General features: G+C 44.8%; 2 protein-coding genes across 3 annotated transcripts in view; one reads left to right on the top strand and one right to left on the bottom strand.

The window, feature by feature from the left end:
• Positions 1 to 10,897, bottom strand: part of DENND4C (DENN domain containing 4C) — a 179,582-nt gene extending 168,685 nt beyond the window's left edge. Inside the window, exon 1 of one of the 2 annotated variants that reach the window (XM_075078681.1) lies at positions 10,879 to 10,897. In XM_075078681.1, the coding sequence (XP_074934782.1) occupies positions 10,879 to 10,883 (5 nt within the window). In that variant the 5' untranslated portion in view covers positions 10,884 to 10,897. Of the gene's footprint in view, positions 1 to 4,905; positions 4,922 to 10,878 lie in introns of those variants that run through there. The other variant, XM_075078682.1, reaches the window with a different exon arrangement.
• Positions 10,898 to 15,413: 4,516 nt separating this feature from the next.
• SAXO1 (stabilizer of axonemal microtubules 1) lies at positions 15,414 to 24,256 on the top strand. Its single transcript, XM_075079283.1, is given in 4 exon segments — positions 15,414 to 15,466; positions 18,513 to 18,629; positions 18,631 to 18,713; positions 23,307 to 24,256. Coding segments are annotated over 4 exon segments (1,188 nt in total). The 5' UTR covers positions 15,414 to 15,428.
• Positions 24,257 to 24,633: the final 377 nt, after the last annotated feature.

Raw genomic sequence — 24,633 nt, forward strand, 5'->3', positions numbered from 1 at the left:
TCAATATATCTTCAGATGAAAGGTTTTTCAAAGACTGTCGCTTGTCTGTTATATCCTATTAGGTGTGGCAGCAAGTGACAGGCTTTTATAAAATACAGAGTAGGTTTCCAAAAGTGGACTTGAAAGGCTTTAATAAAGGCATCAAGAGTCTCCATATGCAGCAGTATTCTTCTTGTATTTGTAATAAACATTTGAAGATATAGTTCAGTGCAACCATCCTATTATTTCAGATGTGGAAAATTCAATCTTCTGCTCAGAAAAGTTTTCTTCCTTAGCTGTCCCATAAATTCTAATTCATAATTAATAAGTTTTAATTCAGAGTGAGAACAAAGCCGTAAGCTGGAAAGCAGGTATGAAGGGTAAAATAAATCCCCCATAATCGAGGATGAATCAGTTTATAACCTGCTGAGCCACCCGGACACTCACAAGCCTATGGGGCCACTTTGATCCACCTGAGAGTACTGAGGGAGCTGGCAGAGGAGCTTGCCAAGCCACACTCCATCATTTATCAGCACTCTTGGTGAACAGGGGAGGTCCCAGATGACTGGAGACTTGCCGATGCGATGCCCTTCTACAAGAAGGGCCGGAAGGAGGATCCAGGGAACTACAGGCCTGTTGGCCTGACCTCAGTGCTGGAGAAGATTATGGAGCAAAACATCTTGAGTTAGCTCACGAGGCATGTGCATGACAACCAGGGGATCAGGCCCAGCCAGCATGGCTTCATGAAAGGCAGGTCCTGCCTGATCAACCTGATCTCCTTCTATGACCAGGTGACCCACCTCGTGAATGAAGGAAAGGCTGTGGATGTTGCCTTCCTGGATTTTAGTAAAGCCCTTGACACTGTCACCCACAGCATTCGCCTAGAGAAGCTGGCGGCTGTTGGCTTAGACAGGTGTACTCTTTGCTGGGTAAAAGCTGGCTGGACGGTGGAGCCCAGCGAGTTGTGATGAACGGAGCTAAATCCAGTTGGCGGCCGGTCACAAGCGATGCTCCCCAGGGCTCAGTTTTGGGGCCAGTCTTATTAAATACCTTTATCAATGACCTGGATGAGGGGATCAAGTGCACCCTCAGTAAGTTTGCAAATGACACCAAGCTGGGTGGGAATGTTGATCTGCTTGAGGGAAGGAAGGCTCTGCAGACGGACCTGGACAGGCTGGATCGATGGGCCGAGGCCAACTGTATGAGGTTTAACAAGGCCAAGTGCTGGGTTCTGCACTTGGGTCACAACAACCTCATGCAACGCTACAGGCTTGGGGAAGAGTGGCTGGAAAGCTGCCCAGCAGAAAAGGATCTGGGGCCGTTGGTTGACAGGCAGCTGAACATGAGCCAGCAGTGTGCCCATGTGGCCAGGAAGGCCAACAGCAATCCTGGCTTGTATCAGAAATGGTGTAGCCAGCAGGAGTAGGGAAGTGATTGTGCCTCTTGTACCACCAGTACTTGGCACTGGTGAGGCCACACCTTGAATACTGTGTTTAGTTTTGGGCCCCTCAGTACAAGAAAGGCATTGAGGTGCTGGAGCACATCCAAAAAAGGGCAACGAAGCTGGTGAAGGGTCTGGAGATCAAGCCTTATGAGGAGAGGTTGAGGGAGCTGGGGTTGTTTAGTCTGCAGAAGAGGAGGCTGAGGGGAGACCTCATCCCTCTCTACAACTACCTGACAGGAGGCTGTAGTGAGGTGGGTGTTGGTCTCTTCTCCCAAGTTACTGGTATTAGAACAAGAGGGAGTGGCTTCAAGCTGTGTCAGGGTAGGTTTTGATTGGATATTAGGAGAAATTTCTTCACTGAAAGAGTGGTCAGGCATTGGAAGAGGCTGCCCAGAGAGGTGGTGGAGTCACCATCCCTGGAGGCGCTCAAAAACCATGTAGATGTGGCACCTGCGGACATGGTTTAGGAGGCATGGTGGTGCTGGGCTGACAGTTGGACTTGATGATCTTAGAGGTCTTTTCCAACCTTAATGATTCTATCTTTCTATGAATCTAAGCTTTCATAGAAAATTTCTGTGAGAATCCTGCTTCTCATTTTGCAGAGGTTTCTGCCTTCGTTTAGACTGTGCAGCTTTCAAGTAGCAACGGCCACATCATTATTATTGGACTGTTCTGGATACCCCTTCTGGTTGGAAGGAGAGCACAGGATGTCTTTAGCCAGCTTGGAGGCAGAGGCTAAGACAGCAAGAGCTTGCTGTTATCCACATCAGTGTCCTTTGCCTACTGAACAAATGGTACTTGATCTTGGTTCCTCCTTTTGGATACCTCTTATTGTACTTGGTTATTGGTAAAAAGTCTGTATTGCTGTGCTTTCCTTGTATAGTGCTAAGGTAGGAAGCATAACCTGAAGGCATATGGTCCAGATACCGATGGATCCAGAATTCAGGAGCCACTGGATTGAATAGTCTCCTTGGCAGCCTCTGTGCTGTCACCCTAGTCTTGTTTTTGCTTCCATTGGTAGAAATAAGACAATGCTAATTCTTCTTACGTGTATGTGTGTGTTTGTAAGTTAAGTGAGGTTCGCTGGTGGAAAACGTGTGAGCGAACATACAATATTTTCAGTTTTTTCCTCAAGGGACCCTTTTGAGCGGCTTTTAGTAGATACAAAGGAGCTTTCCAAGATCAAATGGGAGGCATACCGTTGCAGCTGTGCATAACACCTTCTGTTCTCATTTTCTACCATGATCCATCTCAGCAGAGATAAAGACAACAGCTGGTAATTTAGCGGAAAACCATGAGAAACTTTTTCTGTTTGAAACTGATGAATTCACATCTCATGAATTGTTAAAAAGCTTAATATTTAAACATTCAATTTTACTCTGTAACCCTTTTCTGTCCATTTTTCCTGAATAATTGTATGTCTATTTCACCATTTTCTTTAATGAGAGTTGGACTAATCTATGTCTAGTTTATGATAGTTTCTGTGCGGCTGTCTACCTCAGATGGCTTTCTGGACTTACCCACACTTTGCAATGATATGAAGGAGAGCAACTTCAGACCTCAGTATTGAGAAACTTGTGCACTTTGTTTGCTAGCTTAGTTGCCTTTCAGTTTTCATGGATGTTTCAGCTCTCTCCACTATTTCTCTACTTTTTCTCTGCATCACTCAGCCGGACTGTACTTTCCTTTGTCTGAGTATATACAGCAAACTATTGCTGGAATAAGAGTAATTAGTGAAAGTGTAACAGACTTTTTCTATTTAGAATTGAAGTCATCAACACTTGAATTAAATCTAAATTTTCTTAAATCTTTGTGATGCTTTCATAGCCAAGATTTTGCCTCAGCTCTCTATTATATAGGGGCCAAATATGACATCTGTATCCAAAGTGAAAGTCCAGGGGAGTTTAGAATTGGGAAGCTTGGATTGAGGGATTTGCTTTTGTTTCACAATTGTAAAGGAACAAACTCTCCATTTAAGACCCGACATGTTTATGAGTACTGACATAGAAAAAACTTTGGTTCAACAGCTCCTTCAGGAGGACGCATGTTTTCCATTTGTTGGCACAGCATTGCCGTATCCTGGACTTCTGAACAAACAAGGAACGGGCAGCATAGGGGAATGGGTGCCTGTCTTTGTTTCCTGTCTCCTGCCATAGGGCAACTAAATCACTTAGGTGTGTGTTAGTATTTTCCATTCTTTACCTCAATATGTGTGGGTGTACTTGATTTTTCTAACCCTCCACCCTCTCTGGAAGGACTGGTAGCCATCTGTCTAGAAGAACCTGATGATTGTTTTACACTAACTCAGTCTTCACTTTAGATATACTATATTACTGACACCTCAGATATTATATGATCAGTATATCTCAGAGTGAAGAATGATGTCATGATTAATCCGTGTAATCCATTCCATAGCATGTCAGCAGTCACGCCAGACATACCATGATGTCTTCAGCATTCATTCATTCCCTTGTTCCTTTCTCTGATGCCCTTAATTGCAGTCCTTCTTTTGGCCACCAGTCTTGCAGCCTAGGTGGTATCTAAATCAACAAGTTTCTCTGAATCTGTACAAGCTTCTAATATAGTTATTTGCATGAAGTTTCTTCCTGCATAGCATGAATGTGCAAGCAGAAAACATAACAGCTAATAATGCCTGTCATCATCTGTACAGTCAGCTTCTTGATAGTCATCAGTCATCATTCACTGCTTCCCTATTGAATGGTCATTCCTTTAAGTTGATGTTTTCCAGTCCGTAATAGCCCTTCAAGCCTTTAGTGTTGTTGACCTGTTCAGCACTGGAGTGGACAAGTTGTCACTGTGTTGTCTCTGCGCCCTTCACCCCAGTCAGGGTTTTCCAACCTCATCTGCATCTTAAGCACAGGCAGAGCTTGTTGGCGTCTATCTACAGTAACATAATTGACATTAAATATTCCAACACCCTGTTTCACATACAGAAACAACATTGTCTGCTCAAACTGGTTAATCTTTGTGGCCTATAGAGGAATACTCCAAGGACCGATATGTAAATCTCTTAGTTTTCTACTTATGTGAAATACCTTTCTAACTTTCTGTCTCATCTCAGATAAATATCAAGTGTGCAACTCTACTTGTTCTGGTAGTGCTACACAAGATAAGATGTAAAAGAAATTGGTATTTGCTCTATCATTGCTGGTTAGCTGCAGTAGATATGCATGTACGGGGATAGATCTCACTACGTCTTGCTTTAGTAAGTCATAAAATCCATCATAAGTTTGTGTAAAAGGTGATTGTCGTGGTTTAGCTGGCACCTCAGCCCCACACAGTCGCTCGCTCAGTCCCCCACCGGTAGATGGGGAGAGAATCAGAAGGGTAACGCTCGTGGGTTGGGATAAGAACAGTTTAATAATTAAAATTAAAAGAAACAACAATGGAAATGCAATGTAGAGGACAACAACGAGAGGCGCAGAGCCCCGGGGGAGGAGGAACGAACCGCTGGAACAAACCGCACGCGCCGCAGCCGCTCGCCACCCGCCGACCCGACGCCGTGCCGCCTCCGTGCTGCCACTGCCCCCCAATATACTGGTCATGGTGTCACAAGGTGACATGAACCTGCCATTGGCCAGTCGAGGTCGGCCGCCCCCGCCACGGCCCTGCCCCTCCCAGCCCCCCAACCACCACACGGCAGAGCGCGGGAAGCTGGAAAGGTAGCCGACCCCCACAGTGAGGAGAATTAACCCCTTCTCAGCCAAAACCAGCACATTCTCCACCCCTTATTCCATACCATTTACACCATGCCCAGGTCCCATACGATGCAATACAACCGTACCAACCACCACCCCTCCCCTTCCCATCCTTTAACATAATACACAGACATCATTCCCTTAGTTCATGGACCTTCCCTGTAAAATGTCCATTAAAATGTCCATTGAGTTCACCCAGTCCATGACTCTGGGCTCCATCTGTCGTATCAGTCTTTCAGGCTGGGAGAGATGGTGTGTGGCGTTGGGTTGCTGCATACCGAGTCAGTCATTGTTCCATCACTGCTTGTTTCATAGTTGATCTTCCATGGATTGGGAGGCTCGTACTCTGATATCATTAATACAACACAGAGGTGACACACAGTATTTATTCTATAGCAGTTCACATTGTGCCATTCAGTTCATTGACTGTTTTCACCCAAAATCAAATCCCCTTGAGGCACACATCGGATTTCTCCATCCTCCCGCATCACCCACCAAGTGCACCCAGGTCCTCGAGCAAAAGCAATCCCACGAATGGGTTTGCCTTTGCCGGAGGCAGGAAGAACCCAGACTGTTTTGCCCAGCATACTTTTTGTGTGCACTGCAGGGACTCTATCCCTTTCCACAGTATGTAGGATTTCTGACTGGGCAGGGCCAGGTCGGTTGGCAGATCCCCTCGTGTTGACTAACCACGTGGCTTCTGCTAAATGTGTATCCCAGTGCTTGAAAGTTCCACCCCCCCCGTTGCTGTCAGTGTAGTTTTTAACAGTCCATTGTACCATTCAATTTTCCCAGAGGATGGTGCGTGATAGGGGATGTGATACAGCCACTCAATGCCGTGCTTTTTGGCCCAGGTGTCTATGAGGCTATTTTGGAAATGAGTCCCATTGTCTGACTCAATTCTCTCTGGGGTGCCATGTCGCCACAGGACTTGTTTCTCAAGACCCAGGATAGTGTTCCGGGCAGTGGCGTGGGGGACAGGATATGTTTCCAGCCAGCCAGTCTTTGCTTCTACCATTGTAAGCACATGGCGCTTGCCTTGGCGGGTCTGTGGGAGTGTGATATAGTCAATTTGCCAGGCCTCCCCATATTTATATTTCAGCCATCGTCCCCCATACCACAGAGGCTTTACCCGCTTCGCTTGCTTGATTGCAGCGCATGTGTCACATTCGTGGATAACCTGTGCAATAATATCCATGTCAAGTCCACCCCTCGATCACGAGCCCACCTGTATGTTGCATCTCTCCCTTGATGGCCTGAGGTGTCATGGGCCCACCGAGCTACAAATAGTTCACCCTTATGCTGCCGGTCCAGATCCACCTCAGCCACTTCAATCTTGGCAGCTTGATCCACCTGCTGGTTGTTTCGATGTTCTTCAGTGGCCCGACTCCTGGGGACGTGAGCATCCACATGACGTACCTTTACAACCAGTTTCTCTACCCGGGCAGCAATATCTTGCCACAATGTGGCAGCCCAGATGGGTTTGCCTCTGCGCTGCCAGTTGCTTTGCTTCCATTGCTGCAGCCAGCCCCACAAGGCATTTGTCACCATCCAGGAGTCAGTATAGAGATAGAGCACTGGCCACTTTTCCCGTTCAGTGACGTCTAAGGCCAGCTGGATGGCCTTTACCTCTGCAAACTGGCTTGATTCACTTTCTCCTTCAGCAGTTTCTGCTACTTGTCGTGTAGGACTCCATACATCAGCCTTCCATCTCCGGTGCTTTCCCACAAGGCGACAGGACCCATCAGTGAACAGGGCATATTGCTTCTCATCTTCTGGCAGTTTGTTATACAGTGGGGCTTCTTCAGCACGTGTCACCTCCTCCTCTGGTGATAATCCAAAATCTTTGCCTTCTGGCCAGTCCATAATCACTTCCAAGATTCCTGGGTGACTGGGGTTTCCTACTCGAGCCCGCTGGGTAATCAGTGCAACCCATTTACTCCACGTAGCATCAGTTGCATGGTTGTGTAGAGGGGATGTTTCCTTTGAACATCCAGCCCAGCACTGGCAGTCGGGGTGCCGGGGGAGCTGTGCTTCAGTACCAACCACTTCTGAAGCAGCTCGAACCCCTTCATATGCTGCCAATATCTCTTTTTCAGCTGGAGTATAGCGGGCTTCGGACCCTCTGTATCCCCGACTCCAAAACCCTAGGGGTCGACCCCGGGTCTCCCCATGTGCTTTCTGCCAGAGGCTCCAGGTAGGACCATTCTCCCCGGCTGTGGTGTAGAGCACATTTTTTACATCTTGTCCTGCCCGGACTGGCCCAAGAGCTACTGCATGAACTATTTCTCATTTAATCTGTTCAAAGGCTTGTCGTTGCTCAGGGCCCCATTTGAAATCATTCTTTTTCCGGGTCACTTGATAGAGAGGGCTCACGATCAGACTGTAATTTGGAATATGCATTCTCCAAAATCCCACAACGCCCAAGAAAGCTTGTGTTTCCTTTTTGCTAGTTGGTGGAGACATGGCTGCTATTTTGTTGATCACATCCATTGGAATCTGACGACGTCCATCCTGCCATTTGATTCCTAAGAACTGTAGTTCTCGTGCGGGTCCCTTCACCTTACTTTGTTTTATGGCAAAACCAGCTCTCAGAAGGATTTGGACTATTTTCTCTCCTTTCTCAAAAACTTCTTCCGCTGTGTTGCCCCACACAATGATGTCATCAATGTATTGAAGGTGTTCTGGAGCTTCTCCCTGTTCCAGTACAGTCTGCATCAGTCCATGGCAAATGGTAGGGCTGTGTTTCCACCCCTGGGACAGTCGATTCCAGGTGTACTGGACACCCCTCCATGTGAAAGCAAACTGTGGCCTGCACTCTGCTGCCAGAGGGATTGAGAAGAATGCATTAGCAATATCAATTGTGGCATACCACTTGGCTGCCTTTGACTCCAGTTCGTATTGAAGTTCTAGCATGTCTGGCACAGCAGCACTCAACGGCAGCGTGACTTCATTCAGGCCACGATAGTCTACTGTTAGCCTCCACTCTCCATTAGACTTCCAGACTGGCCAGATGGGGCTGTTAAAGGGTGAGTGGGTCTTACTGATGACTCCTTGGCTCCTCAGTTGGTGAATGAGTTTATGGATGGGGATCAGAGAGTCTCTGTTGGTGCGATATTGCTGCCGGTGCACTGTTGTGGTGGCGATTGGCACCTGTTGTTCTTTGACCTTCAGCAACCCCACCACAGAAGGGTCCTTTGAGAGACCGGGCAAGGTAGACAGCTGTTCAGTTTCCTCCGTCTCCAAGGCAGCTACACCAAAAGCCCACTTGTACCCTTTTGGGTCCTTGAAATACCCTCTCCTGAGGTAGTCTATGCCAAGGATGCACGGAGCCTCTGGGCCGGTCACAATGGGGTGCTTCTGCCACTCATTGCCAGTTAGGCTCACTTCGGCCTCCAATACAGTTAGCTCTTGAGATCCCCCTGTTACTCCAGCAATGCTGATGGGTTCTGCCCCTGTATAGTTTGATGGCATTAAGGTGCACTGCACGCCGGTGTCCACTAAAGCTTTATTCTCCTGTGGGTCGGACGTGCCGGGCCATCGGATCCACACAGTCCATTAAGCCCGGTTATCCCTTTCCTCCACCCGGCTGGAGGCAGGGCCCCTCTAGTCCTGATCACGGCAGTCACAACTCACTTCCTGTAAATGTGAATCAGGAGTCTCTCTGTTACGCTTTGAAATAAAATCTGCACTTCTACTCCTCTGTCTGGGGACTTGCTCACTGGAAACTGGAGCAGCAGCTTTCCTGGAAGAGCCTCCCTGAGTGACTGTTCTTCCTTGCAGTTCATGTACTCGTGCCTGTAGGGTCGAAGTAGGCTTGACATCCCACCTCATCATGTCCTCTCCGTGGTCACGCAGGTAGAACCATAGGGTGGCCCGTGGTGTGTATCCCCTTCTTTGAGCCAAAGGACGCTTATTCCTAACAGCTGAGACACTGCTCTGTCGAGGTGGGGAGTAGGACAGATCTTCGAGTTGCTGGACCTCTTGGGATAGTTTCTCCACAGCAGAGACAAGCGAGGAAGAGATATTTGTGTCATAATCCCGGAGTCTATCTATCTATCACCTCTGCCACCGTTGGTGTCTCGTCATCTTTCCAGGACATCACTGCCAATGAGTTTGCATGCGAAGATGGTGCGCTCCGTACAAACTTCCGCCACATGGGTCGTGTGCACTTGGCTTCATCTGGATCTTTGGATGACCGTTGATTGTCTAGGTCACCATAAATCACCTCAAACACAGCTAATTCCCTTAGATACTGGATGCCTTTCTCCATAGTTGTCCATTTTCCTGGGCGATATGTAACATCTTCTTTAAAGGGATACCTTTCCTTCACTCCAGACAGGAGCCGCCTCCAGAGACTGAGGGCAACGCCCCCTTCCCCAGAAAGGGATCCCAATTGTTTGGCTTCTTTTCCCTCTAGTTCCAGGCTACTGGCCCCATTATCCCAGCATCGGAGCAGCCAGGTGGCAATGTATTCACCTGAACGACGGCTATAATCTTTTCGCATATCTCGCAACTCGCTTAAGGACAGGGATCGGGTGGTCTCTATTTCATTTATTACTTCTCCCTCCTGTCCCCGCGATGGCCATGGTTCTTCATCATCCCGTTCTAAACGAGTTGATGTCCGCCTCCAATATTTCGTCTTGTGTATGGGGCAACTGATACTGGTACGGGTTTATTTTCTGAGCTAGCTCCGGTACTTGTTGTGGGGGTTTGAGTGGCTGCAGTGCCTGTCGTCAGGGCTGGATTGTCTACAGTGCCAGTCACTTTGCATTTCAATCCAGAGACATTCTCTTCCCCCTGGGGGCACTGAATACTGTTGAGCAGGGCTCGGTATGCATGGGCCAGGCCCCAGCACGTTGCAGTTATCTGTGTCTCTCTGGAGTTCCCAGAGTAACAACATACTTTCTCCAAATATTCTACTAGTTTTTTAGGATTCTGCACTTGTTCGGGGGTGAAACTCCAAAACACTGGGGGTGCCCACTGCCCTAGGTATTTGCCCATGCTATCCCACATGCCCTGCCACTCGTAACTATCAAGCCTCGGGGCAGATTTCTGAGTGATATTCTTAAGTTGCTTAGTCAAAACCAAAACAACATGCCCAAAAACTAACAATAAGTGCACCTTAACCACCCAAGGATGTTCAAGATACAAAAACGTTGTTGCAACAAAGGCACAGACATCATAGAAGAAAGTTGCAAAGATACTATTCTGTATTTCCTCCATATAAAGTCTCTCAGAGGAGGAGGTATAATTGCTAATTGCCTCAACAAGGTGGTATCCGAAGTACAGCACCGGTTTCAGCAAAAACCCCAAATACCAGATAAAGCTGAAAACGAGTGTTTGTATAACAAATCTTGTAGGCAAAACACTACTAATCACAGCAGACTCAACAAACGAACACCGATTTTTAACACCAACTGCAAAAAGGACAACATGGTGCTGTGACCAGCAGCTGTTGTTATCTCCAACCCTCGAGCCCCACGTTGGGTGCCAAAAAGACTGTCATGGTTTAGCGGCAGCTCAGCCCCACACAGCCGCTCGCTCAGTCCCCCACCAGTAGATGGGGGAGAGAATCAGAAGGGTAACGCTCGTGGGTTGGGATAAGAACAGTTTAATAATTAAAATTAAAAGAAACAACAGTAGAAATGCAATGTAAAGGAGAACAACGAGAGGCGCAAAGCCCTGGGGGAGGGGGAAGGGAGGGGAAAGGGGGAACGAACCGCCGGAACAAACCGCATGCGCCGCAGCCGCTCGCCGCCCACCGACCCGACGCCGCGCCACCCTCGCGATGCCACTGCTCCCTCTCAATATATTGGTCATAATGTCACATGGTATGGAATGAACCTGCCATTGGCCCGTCGAGGTCGGCCGTCCCCACCATGGCCCTGCCCCTCCCAGCCCCCCCGCCACGCGGCAGAGCGCGGGAAGCTGGAAAGGTAGCTGACCCCCACAGTGAGGAGAATTAACCCCTTCTCAGCCAAAACCAGCACAGTGATCTGCAGTGATTATGTTAATGTGCTGAAATCTGAGAGCTCTCAAGCTTGCAGTGGGGATGGCATTATAGTATTTCATGACAGGTCTAACTACACTTTGACTGTTCTCTTGGGGGAGAGGGCTATGAAACTTTGTTCTCAGCTGGTAAGGACAGATGAATTGCTGTATTGATTTTGTGAAAGTTAAACCCATTACCAGCCAAATTTAGTATCCTTGGTTATAGATATCTACCTCTTTCCTGTCACAAGCATATTCCAATATCAAAGGATACTGTTTCCACAAATAATTTACTAAAGTTATTGGTCTCTTTGGACCTTTGTTTTGCTAATGTCTTGGGTGAGCTGCCAAAAGTAATGCAGCCACAAATGTTTAGTGGGTGCTCTTGGCATGACTCCTGGGCACTCCTGGGACTCCTGAAACTGAGTTTTGGTATCAATTTCTGCATTGTTTGCTGCATTTAGCTAGGATGAGTAAACTATGACAACATAAAAGAGTTACTCAATCTGCATGATTGTCTGGTTTTGCACAGTTGTTGTTTGGGTTAAAGACAGTCTGGATCTTTAATACATCCTTTCTAATTACTATGCTTTCTGTTTTAAGTGACTCAATATTAATCTTTACTTATGTTATTTCAAAGAGGACATGTATGAAAAAGGTAGGAAGAGAGTATGTATTTCTGCAAATTATGTCCTGTGAACCTTCAGGTACTGAAGTACATATAAGTCAATAAAGCCTTCTGAACTCTATTGGTAGTACCTAAAATCTTATTAATGATGATGTGAAGAAACAGTAAAATTCTTGTTTGATGAGGTTCACAGAATCACAGAATCACAGGTTGGAAGGGACCTCAAGGATCATCTAGTCCAACCTTTCTAGGAAGAGCACAGTCTAGACAAGATGGCCCAGCACCCTGTCCAGCCGGTTCTTGAAAGTGTCCAATGTGGCACAGTCAACCACTTCCCTGGGGAGATTATTCCAATGGTTGACTGTCCTCACTGTGAAAAATTTACCTTTTGTGTCCTCTAGAGCAACTTTTATCTGTTCCCCCATGTCCACTCCATGTGACTTCTTGTAAAATGGGAGCCTCCGTCTTCTTTCTTTGTAGCTACCCCTTAAGTACTGGTACATGGTGATGAGATCCCCTCTGAGCCTCCTTTTCTCAAGGCTGAACCAACCCAGCTCCCCCAGCCTATCCTTGTATGGCAGGCTTCCCAGTCCTATGATGATCTTTGTGGCCCTTCTCTGGACCCCTTCCAGCCTGTCCACATCCTTTTTGTATAGCGGGGATCAGAACTGCACACAGTACTCCAGGTGTGGCCTGACAATCACTGAGTAGAGTGGGATAATTACTTCTTTATCTCTGCTGGTGACGCTCTTTTTGATGCAACCCAGCATCCTGTTGGCGTTCTTAGCTGCAGCAGCACACTCTTTGCTCATATTGAACTTTCTGTCCACCAGGACCCCCAGGTCCCTTTCCACAGAGCTGCTCTCTAGCCAAGTGGATACCAGTCTGTGCTGCACTCCTGGATTATGTTTTCCCAGGCGCATGACCTTACACATGACCTTGTTGAACTTCATAAGGTTCTTGCTGGCCCACTCTTCCAGCCTATCCAGATTGTCCTGCAGAGCAGCTCTCCCTTCTGGAGTGTCTACTTCCCCACTCAACTTGGTGCCATCAGCAAACTTCTTCAGGCTACACTTGATTCCATTATCCAGATAATTTATAAAGATGTTTAGGGTTATTTGAGATGAGATTAGTTGGAAGATGATAGCAAAGATTTTCTTTTCTTGGTTGCACACATGGAAAGCAAGATAAAGTTGTGAAGTGGCCATGAGGAGTACAGTAAGCGCAGTACTAAGCCTTGCTCAGCATTCACTAGGTCACTAAAAAAGGATGACCGTGATGTCTTTTGCAGCTTTTGAAAGGGACTCAACCACAACAACATGTAATAGCAAACACCAGGGTTTGTCCAGCTGTTGTTCCCTGCCTGCTCCTGTGGAGTCTTCAGATGGGTACCTGCATTACCCACCCTTGTCCTGCTGAGCCACAGGACCCCTCAGCTTCCCCAGTGCCAACAGTGCTACTGGGCAGGTGCAGGACTCTGTCTTGCAAATCTCCATCAGGATGCAGGATAACATGTCAGCAGCAGAGAGCCTGCCTGGTATGTGCAGGGAGCTGCACAAAGCCTCTGCTCTGGACTGCTTGGGAAACCCCGTGCCGAAAGCAAGCCCTTCCAAACCAGATGTGTGCAGCTGAACTGTAATGGCATACTAACAGATGGTATTAGTGAAGTGTCATTAATCTGCTCCTGATCAGCCATTCCTTATTTGCAAAATGCTACTGCTGGCCAGTGTCTGCACTGTATGCAGGTCTATGATGAACTAGGTAGTATTGCTATTTCCCCTACTCCAGTCTGAATGCAGTTTTACTATAAAAAGCTAACATAAGGGCCTCATCAGCACAGTCCAAAGCCAAGATGAAGACTAGCCTGTTGCATCATAGACTTTAAGAGAGTAGGGGGACGGAAGTGCAGTTAGGAGTGGTGTGAAGCCAGCAGAGTTGAAGCAGAAAGAATAGGCAGGTCATTTTCCCTTGGAGAATGAAGAATAATTCCTAGGAATCCTGGAAGACCACAAGTGGGGCCAGAAAGAGTCAGTATAGCCTGTGTTTAGAAGGTTTTTGTCACAAAATCCATTCTGTTAAGGTCACATGGAGCAGCAAGAGTGGGCTTAATAAACCTTTAAAAATTTTCTTATTTCGCTCTTTTGCAGTTACATGAAAACTGGAATTTTGTAAGGTTCCTAAGAGAGTGGGGCACCTTTTTTTTTTGAGATTTCCACCTTGAAGTCTTTTCTTTTAATATTTCAGCTGACAGGAATGTTGTGCCTTACTCCCTAGAGGACACCGTTTCGGTCCAAACTCAAAACTTCTCTAAGGCAAAAATTCATCCACTAGGACGCCTCCTGAGTTATGATTTCACAGAAGGATTTGTAATCTGAGTGAGGAACTGCTTTGTCAAAAAGAAGCTGCATTTTATTTGAGCCTCTGGGCCCTTCTTTCCCTCTTGTACTAGTTTGGAAAATGATTCAGTGTATGAAGGTGTACCCTTGAATATAGACAAGAATATATCTGTATAAATTTAGGTAATCAGACATTTACTGATCCTAGATTGCTCAACATTTAATTTAATGGGGACTTTGTTGAGTACAGGAGCCCTTTCAAATGAGTAGTTCAGCTCTGAACTAGATGTAGGACTGGAAAACGGAGATCCAGTAGGAACACTCTGACTTGGCAGGAATGGTGTATGAGACATAAAGCCAGATGCCTTCTCCTCTCACTGTAATTCCTGTGGGCTGGTTCCTGAAACTCTTAATTAGCAACCTTTGCATTGACTCTAGTGGATTTGACTCAAACCAGAAAGGGATATAAACTGTTATGTCTCTGGGAAGAAATCTGAGGGTGGGTTCCCAAACGTCTTTGTGACAGGATAAGCCTTTCCCTCCCTTTTCTGGCCTTGTCCAGATGTGGAAAGAAGGAGGTCACCAATGATGGATGATCCATGGTGGCATTTTAGTGTCAGTCAGGAGGGATCTTTCTCAGGAAATCAGTTTGTTTTCACTGTCCTTGTTCTGATGCACGTTATGGAGAGGTCTTGCAGTACCCAGACTGAGTTGATTTCAGAAAGAGAGACGGGCAGCGCAGTGCCGCGCAAGTGTGAGTGAACAAAGATACCTGAACTGTTAGCCTTTTGCCCTCATGTCTATACTAGTGAGCTCAATATATGAGCAAAGTAAGATAACAAATTCATGATAAGTGGAACAAAAGTCCAGCACAATATAGTGCACTTGCCTGTATCTCAGATTAACTTGCTTGTTTCTTCATCTAAGTGAACTTGCTTTTCTTAGGTTGTTTTTGTTGGCTTCACAGACTTTTTTGACTGCAGGCTATAGTAGTAGACAGAAACAATCGTTTCTTTGTGCAGGTTATGCTGCTTTTGCACTTTAAGTAATCAAAGCTGTAGCAGTCATTGCAGTGCTTACTTATCCAGTATTTTGTACTTGCAATCTGCAGCTGACTTATACAATGAGGTATTATTAATCAGCTACCTGTGAGTCACTAACTCCTGTGCTGTTTTTTCTCTTGCAGATGTCACCATTGCCCACATCTGCTCACCAGGCCCTATAAGAAGACTGAGAAGCCATGCATGCTGTCAGAGTACATGGAGCGATACCCTCTTTATCCCATCACTCTTCCCAGGGGCTCATTTAAGCCAAGGGAATGGTACAAGATGGCGCATATACCCATGGAAGGCAACTCAGCTACAAAGTACGAAAAATAGTGAGAGTGAGGACTCTGACATAGATAGATAGTGTGTGAGAGATGGGTATCAGAGAAAAGGAAAATTATTAGTTTTCCAAAAGGGGAGCCTGAAAACAAAAACGTTTTGCTTATACTCATGAGGGCTCTATAAAGGAAGGATGAAGGTCTGAGGCCAGTTGTTGTAGTGGAGGCAACCAACTATTTTTCTTGCACTTCCTGGAGGTTGAGATCAGAGAATACATGGGACATAGAAGCACTGACATGGTTTTAGCTTTTACTCACTTTCTGTTCTGGGAAGGCTTCTGGGAAAGCAGCAGAAATGTTGTCTCGGGAAGTATGGATGATACTGGAGGAATATTTCTCTTCTGTTCTGTGTTTTCTGTGGCATTCTCTACACTGTAGTGTGGGGGACTGGTTTCCAAGGAGGTGTAAATATGGTAGAGCTTGATGACTGGAAAGGGGGTGTGGGTGGTTTCCTCAAGGCAGTCACTGTGGATTGCTGGGCTGTTTTTGCTTCTCAGCTATGCTGCTGCTCAGTGTTGGTGTTCAGTAGAAGTCCTCACACTTGCACTGTCCCCATTTCCCTGATGGAAGTAACTTGTGAGGCTATTCTGTGCTGCTGGTAGAGTGATGTGTCAAGGGCCTGTCCACACAAGAAATGCATAAAAAATAAGAATCTGATCCTTTAATATGAATTTGAAAGCTTCTCTTCCCTCGGAGTTGGCTGCCTTTGTCATCACAGGCAGAGTCATGAGCAACATCACACTTCCCTTTGCTGAATTGAATTAAAGGCCTAGGAGGTGCCAAAGGCTATTAATGAAGTCTTAACAGTTAACACCACTCATCTGCCGTCATCCTGACATGGAAGCTCTACCAACTACTTCCCCTACCTGTGCCTTTTTGAGAGTTCTCAATTTATGTCACAAATGTAGCTGATAAAGTCTGAAATGCCCAACTTACATTTGGGGTGCCTCTGTCTGTGTGGGAGATTTCAGAAAAACAGAAAGGAACAGAGGGTTTCAAAGTGCAGGCTTCACTTCCATATATGCCTTCCAGCTCCAGAATGAGACAAAGCAGCTAGACATTTTTGTGTCTGCCCATAACTAAATCCTGGACTCATTGGTGTCCTCTTGAGTTGAGCGAGGAGGGTCTGTCAAGGAGTCATTAGAAACTTCCTGTTCAGTCAGCAAAACTGTCCTTGCTCAGACAAGCCTAGTGATTCCTACAGTAACTGTTACTCCTGCAGTTTAGTACAATTGAAAAGCAGACTAGTAAGAAAGCACAGAAACTACTTATATGTGCTTCTGCGCATGCGTTCTACCAAATACGTAAACTTGCCTACCCTTGTAAGAAGAGAAAACACAGAGCCTGAACAGTTAGCCATTGGATTGCAAGTCTTGCTGTCCTCTGGGCAGCACTGGTAAGAAAATACATGCAGTGAGAAAGTACCAAGGCCTAGTGGAAAAGTGCCACCACCTATTAGAAGGCTCCTAAGAGCTTTGGTTCTGTGTGGCTAAACTCAAGAGAGAGTTGATGCAGTGTATGAAAATAATTGCAGGGACTGTGAGGTCAGCAAACACTGAGTTGTCACCAGACTTTAATAACACTTCACTGAGTGTTGGGTGTCATACTGCAACTGTAAAACCCCTTGATAAAGCCTGGGACTTGCAGGCAGTACCACTTTTCATGGGCTCTTGGACGTAGGTTGCCACTGGTTTATCAGCAGATCAGTTAAGTCTCTGTAATCTCTACTGCAGGTTCTGTTTTATTGCAATAGTCAGAGTGGGAAAGTTACTCCCACTGCCAGAAACCCTTGATCACATTGGGGAAGACTTGCCTGCCTGTGATCTGTTACTTGCCTCTGGTACAGGCTCGGCTGTTTCAAATGTGGAATTGTGCAGCATACTGTGATTGGCTTGGGAAAGACCCTCTCTGTTACTGAGCCCTCCCTGCTACTGAGGATACTGCATGTCTGTTTTATTCCTGCTTGCCTTTCCTTGGCTCCTTTTAAAAAACACATTGGCTTTAAATAGTTGCTAGAAGTATGCCAAAGAATTACAACATGCATGACTTCTATATAAGTACCTCTTGGTCGTCCTGGATTTTCTTTTTACTTCTGCATTTCAGCTATTACCCCTATACCTCACACTATGCAATGTGAATTATCATCCTTTCTGCTCCACACAGACTTCTGAGAACCTTGTTTATTTGCTAAAATATGTAGCTAATACAGTATATTCAGAGGCTCAGGCTCTTGCCCACACAGCGTCACTCCAGATGCAAAGCGTAATACTACTATTAGAACAGCTCCTGTACTGACCGTGTCTCCTGGCCAGGTGCCAATGGTGCAGACAGTGCTGCACACCAGTGGAACTCAGTACTCTGACATTAGAATTTACTGGTGCCAGGCAGCAGACGCTCTGCCCTGTGCCAAAGGATATATGGGCCGTAAAATAGGTTTGAGTTAATGAATGTTCTCTACCTTGCTTCTGTAATGTTTTGCTGGAGTTAAGTAACACGACGCTAGCATCCTAAAATAGCTCTTTTACAGTACTACCTGAGAAAAATCTGACTGTCCAACCATGCTGATTTCTCTTTCCTCAACTGGTGTTTTGTTGTAAAGTTTCTTGTTTTTATCTCCCCATCCTGGTCTGAACTGCTATACAATGTATTGTCAGGGAAGGCTACTGTCTCATGTTTCCCATACATACTAGATAGCCTGCTGTAATTATTGGGCTTTTAAAAGCAGTTATATCTTCTCGTGTAACTCCACTGTAGAACAAGGATATCTTTGTGTAAGGCCATTAACATCACTAGGTGGAGAGAAGCAGGAACATGTCCTGCCTGAGGATGTCCAGAGCTGCCTCAGTTCCTTCTTCAGAGTCCAGGTTTCTAAATGTGAAAGGCTAGTGTGTTTCATTAACTGCTATACACTAGCCAGGCTTTCTTAGGCTGTGGAGATAAGGGGAAATATTAATTTCTTTGTTTGTCTGGAAAAAAGAACATACTTTTTTCTTTAAGATAGAAGAAATAAAGAAATTGTTCTTCACAGGAAAGATTACGTAGCTTATGAAGTGTTGCCACAGAAACTTAAACCACGTGAAAAGCATGTCAAGAGTGATGAGGGTATGCACTTGACCTCCAGTTATAAACAAGATTATACGTCTTACTCTCTCTCAAGTATCTCCATACCTTCCCCATGTGATGAGACACATCCCCAGCGCCAGTATGGATACAAGAACCACTTATGAAGGTATGTGCCTTTGCAGCTTCTTTCAGAACTTCACCAATAGAGTAATTTTTTAAGAAAACAGATCGAAACACTATGCAGTTGTTTTATTCATTCCATCTATGTATGCCAACAAGCTGTGCAGGAACCACACAGATGCAAGTTGTTGGGAATACAGCCCCGCATTAATGGTAGCATTGGGATCACTCTGAATTCACCTCCTTTGCATGTCTGACCTGATTACAAGCATCCTGGGTAGAAGTAGGGTCATGCGAACTCCTGTAATGGGTCTAGAAGCGTCGCTTTTAGGGTAAACTGAACATAATCTTGGTATACTGCAGGACTCGTCCACCCATTGAGTGGATCAACCACATCTAAAATATGTAGCATTTGCTAGGTCTGACCAGATCATGGAGCATGGGACTGGTTTTCTGTGTGCTGCAGAGTTAATCTGTGAATGTGCCAGAGATCTATATGGGAATTACAGACACACAGAAGTTCTGCACAAATGTCCTAAGCACTCAAGCTCTACTCCTTGTAGACCAGGTAGACTGTGCGTCTAACTATGCCCTTGCTTCTTGGTAGCAGTAACTTGGTATATGTTGTTGTTTTTCTGTGGGCTTTCTTCCTTCCTCTCCACCAGAACAAATTCTCTTCTGCATGCATCAGGAAAAAACTTTCAGTTACACAGTTACATTAACTGTGCTAGTTTTGGTCCTAAGTCATAAGTAGAAAATCAGAGGATTTTGCCTTCCCTCTGCACACCTTCCAGCTAGCTAACACTGCTAGACAGATAGCTAGCATTTTTGTATTTCTTAAAATAACTTTTAATTATTTTATTTTATTTTTATTATGGTGTGCAATTATAAAAGCTTATGACAGGTCCTGACTTTGAGACTGCATTTGCTGCAACGTAAACAATCAATTTTATTCTTAAAATTAAAAATTATTTTGCTGGTTTTGGCTAAGAAGGGGTTAATTCTCTTCACTATCATGGTGGGCTACCTTTCCAGCTTCCTGGCTCTGCTGCCTTGGTGGGAGGCTGGGAGGGGCGGAGCCACAGCCAGGGCGACTGTCCCCAACTGGCCAATGGGATGTTCATTCCATACACTGTGACACCATGACCAGTATATTAAGGTGGGCAGTTGCGGCTCAGGAGGGGTGGTGTTGGGGGCTGTGTCATGTGTGGTTTGTTTTGGTGGTCCATGCCCCCTCCCCCTCTTGTTGTTTTCCTTTCTGTTGCATTTTTGTTGTTGTTGGGGTTTTTTTATATTTTATTTTAATTATTATACTGTTCTTATCTCTAACCCACGAGCATTACCCTTCTGATTCTCTCCCCCATCCCACTGGTGGGGGAGTGAGCAAGTGACTGTGTGGGGCTGAGTTGCTGGCTAAACCATGACAATTATAAAGGAAGTAAAGAAATAAAAGGTATTTGAATGCAGTGTTAAGGTTACCCAGCTGACATGACTGAAGGTCAGAATTCAGTGCAGCTGCATGTTTGCAATAGCATAAACCAGAATTTTTACATTAAACAACAGGAAATACTGTCCATTTGGAATTACTTGATTTGTGAATACTTTTACCTGCAGGTGCAAAATACCCACATATACACAATTTTGAACACTTTGTTTTGCATAGGCAATGTCACGAGATGGTATTCATTGGAATAGCTTCAGCAAAGCAAATAAAAAAGGTTGCTTTGCTCAAGCGGAAGATCTTTCCTTCTGTCTTTACATATCCTTAACTTCCTGTGTCTGAATCAGATGTATAACTTTGCCTTTTATCAGGTTCTACACACTTAACTTAAGGTCTGTTAGCACCTTAACTGTTACTGCAGAGCTCTAATAAAATATACCACATCAACATTTGGTTATGATCTGGACTATTTTTGAAAACATTGCACATAGAAATCTTTGTCCAAATCCCCTCAAAGATCAAATTGCATACTGAACGAATTCCCTTTTAAAGGTCCAGGTTCACAAAAAATACAAGTTTTCATTGTGCTATTCTCTAAGTATTGTCAGGTTTTACTGATCACTACTGAAGTGTGAAATTTTGAAACATGTTATTCATTTAATTATCATAATTGAAATATTTAAGTAGCATATAAAACAATGCTGCATTGGTAGTAAATTACCTTTCCTAATGTATCGTCACACTTTTTTGCACTAAACACACCCCATTCCGTATGACGTTGTAAGTTTAAGGTGATTCTACGCATAACAAAATTAATGTCATATGACTTTGCAACTTAAGGTTTCAAAATTCTTTTCTCCTCCAAGATACACACGTAGCTGTTTCTAACCGTCTGCACGTATGTAATCTAATGTTATTTTGTCTTTCTTGGTTATAGTGAGGTGTGCCTAACCTTCCAATAACATGTTGTTCATATCCTCCATTCCCTCCTGTACCCGTAATGCTTTCAAGATTGTGCTACATGGGAAACTATTAATAGCTATGTGAGAAGTATTAGAGTTACAATAAAATTGTAACATATTTTGAAGGAATAGTAGCACTGCTGGCTTACACTAAGTAAAATAAATTCATAATGCCTATGTGGTCTCCAAATTTGTAGAGCTTGTAAATTTTTAAAATTGAAGACAGATGGACTTCATATTTTGATTATTTTGCAGAAGCTGTGGTTACATCTAAAATGCAGACTAATTTCCAGCAAAGATGATGGGAGAACCTAAAAAGTTTTTTGGTATCTGTTTTTGGCATCTGAAATGTCAGATCTCTGACTGAGCCCTTGCTTAGAGATGGACTGAATCTCATTAGCTTCTCACTTTTTAACACTTCATTAATACATTCCCAGTAATGACGTGTCTGTATATGCTTGTGCTTCACCTTCCTGGACCAACTCTCCAGGAAAGTGATGTACCCTGGGACAGGCACAAGGTCAGCATCCCACCAGTGTAGCCTTGGGTATCTCCTAAGCTCCCAGAGACACAGGAACAACTGTGGCATTTAAATACCTCTGACACTAGTAGGGCATGCAGCCTGGGCTTCAGTGGCACCAACAGTGCCAAAATCAATGTCTATGCTGGTGCACACAGGCAGGCCCATGTTCTCAGGTGAAGGCAGTAATTAATGGCATAAGGGCATCTCCGTACCCAAGGCCAGGGTGCCCACTAGGAGCAGCATGGCACCTGTGGCTTCTGTTTCCTGTCTTGTTCCAGAGCAGACCAACTTGATTTGAATCAGAACAACTTTAACGGGTCACCTATTTGGGGCAAAAAGTTACTTTTTCTTTGGGTCAACTTAACATTGTAATGAGCACAGCCTTTGTGTAATTGTGTTTGTGCAGTACAATAGCCACTGCCATTCAAAAAGGAATAACTCTGTTTGGATTGGAGAGTTTAAATATCCTGATACCTAATTGCATCATTTACTCTTTAGTACTTTGAAATCCAGTCTCCCTTCCTGTGCAGAGTCAGCTGGAAGCTTATTTGCCTCAACTCTCAATGTGGCTTGAAAGGAGGGAAAAAAAAGACTTAAAAGACTTGGGTTAGCTCCAAGACTATTTCATTTTAAGTTCCTACCAGTAACTATAATTCTCTCTAGGGGAAGTTGTATAAGATTACTAGGAAAGGAGAAAATGAGGGTCTTGTGGCTGCAGCACTGGTCAGAGAGTTAGGGAGCTTTGCAATAGGTTTCTAGTGTGACTGAGTGCGAATCTTTTTAAGTGTCAGTGCCTCAGTTCGTTTCCTGGTATCCTGCCAAGGAAGGAAGATATGAGTGCCTGTAAAATGCTACCTCAAACATTTTCTTAGCCATGAATTTGGATAGCAAGATTTCTGCAGTATGGATCTTCTCTGCAATATGTTTCAATGCTTCAGATGAGTGTAGGTTTGTCTACAAATGCCAGCACAGTTTTGTAATAAGGAAGAACTGGAGACAGAGTTAACAAGCTCTTTCTAAGTTTCTGCTTGAACTGACAGCAAGAGTACCCAGAAAGCAAAGCCAAGAGCTGAGGAGATGCCACACAACACAGATTTCTGACACCAAGATGTGCTGCAAAACCCTGAACTCAGCAAACAGTAGGCAGTATCACATCTGTGCAAGTCATCTCCAACTGAGAAGGCGCAAAGAGGAAGGCTAGTTCTGCAACTTAGACTTCAGAGTGGAATGGTGGACATCTGGTTCTTCTTGCCCCAGAGATACTGTGGGAGACCCCACATATATAGGCATACTGTGCCTGTGCTCTGAGCCCATGAAGGCGGTTGAACCTAGTGCCGTGGCACTCCACTTTCATGATTTCTGGTTGGCTGACCATGAGGACAGCACTCACCCAGTCATGTGCAGAAAATGTCTCTGCAAGACTGAGATGTAACTTAATCTCCCAAATGGTATTTCACAATCTCTGCATGTATGTGCGTACAGGACTATTTTAATTACATTTTCTGTGTAGATGCTAACCATTTCCAGGGGTTAGCACACTACTGTATAATGTGTTCTACGGCAGCTCTTTTAATAGGATTTGTCACTCATTACAATAGCAACAAATATTTATTGCAGTAGAAAATACAATAATCAAAACATGATATGGTGTATGCCTAAACTCACCAAAGAAATTAAGTTGAGCACTTAGATAGGATTCCTCTTACATTTCAGATAACTATGTACTATGGAATGAACCAAAGAGAGAGCTGATCAGACCAAATGATGGGTTTCACGCATCAGAAGAAAAATTTAACGACAGAACCATTATCCAAGATGACTATCTCTTCAGGGGGCTGGTTGCCACTCAAAGCTGCAAACCTTTGAATCTTGTCCAGAAAAATAAAGCTCCCTTTGACCATGTAACCAGTTATAGACTGAATTATGTGCCACATCCTCTGGAGAAATGTTATACCCATAAACATCAGAAATACAAGGCCAATGAGGTCCCATTCAGTGGTCTCACTACCAACAACATTTCTTACAAGGGGCTGGCTGGTCAGCCAGTCAAGCTGGCAAAACCATACCAGCTCAAGCTTCTCCATGATATTCCATTTTCCTCTACAGCTGAGTTTCAGGAAAATTACAAAGCTTGGCCACAGCCTCCTGTATGCACCAGAAAACCTTGTGTATATCTTCCTTCTCTGGAGAAAATGGATCGTCAAACCACTACTCAGATACATTACAAGCACCCAAACGGCAAGCCAGCCAAGAAGTGTCGATCTTTGGCCCAACTTAAAAAAAGTACTGAGCCATTCAATAGCTCTTCCGTAATGAAGAAAGACTATAAGCCTTGGCTGTGTGAAAGACTAAAACCTATCACTCATGCTGCAGAGCAGACTTTCCCAAAAATGCCAATGGAGTGCTGTACTACCTTTCAGACCCATTATGTGCCTCATCTGCTCACAGTCAGGAAGAGCTATAAACCTGGCTGGTCAGGCCCAAAACATCACACTCTGTTAGATGCTAAAACCATCTATGCTACCAGCTACACACCAAAGGGCATTGTTAGACGCTTGGCCTCTTACAAAGACTCACCTGGTTACGTCTTTGAGGGAACAGATGCTGATGGTCACAATCTCTACCTCTCTGCTTTCCAAGAGTGCCTGCAAGGTGGACACTGAAGGAAAAAGAAAGTGGATCCATTTGGATTCAAAGAACAGGGCCTCAGTGAGCTACAAATGCCAGCTTGATTTTGTTTGTAACCTTCTTTCAAATCACTTATCTCACATTTGGAGAGCTGTTAAAATAAACTTAATTCCCAGACATTGGCTTTTTCTGGATCATTTACACAAAATAAAAACATCAAATTCAGGGAAATAGACACACTGATCCTTGTTTATCTACATATTTTTTCTTTTCCCCACCTAACTGATGCTCTTTAACTGAGAGAGATAACCTCCTCCTGAGACAGTGTGAGAGATATGTAATAGTAACATATTATTAGTGTAGCAGGGGTTCAGCTGCATCTGTGATGACAGCAGTAAAACAGTCTCTTCAG

Source organism: Phalacrocorax aristotelis, chromosome Z, assembly GCF_949628215.1.
Source record: "Phalacrocorax aristotelis chromosome Z, bGulAri2.1, whole genome shotgun sequence".
Lineage (NCBI taxonomy): Eukaryota > Metazoa > Chordata > Aves > Suliformes > Phalacrocoracidae > Phalacrocorax > Phalacrocorax aristotelis.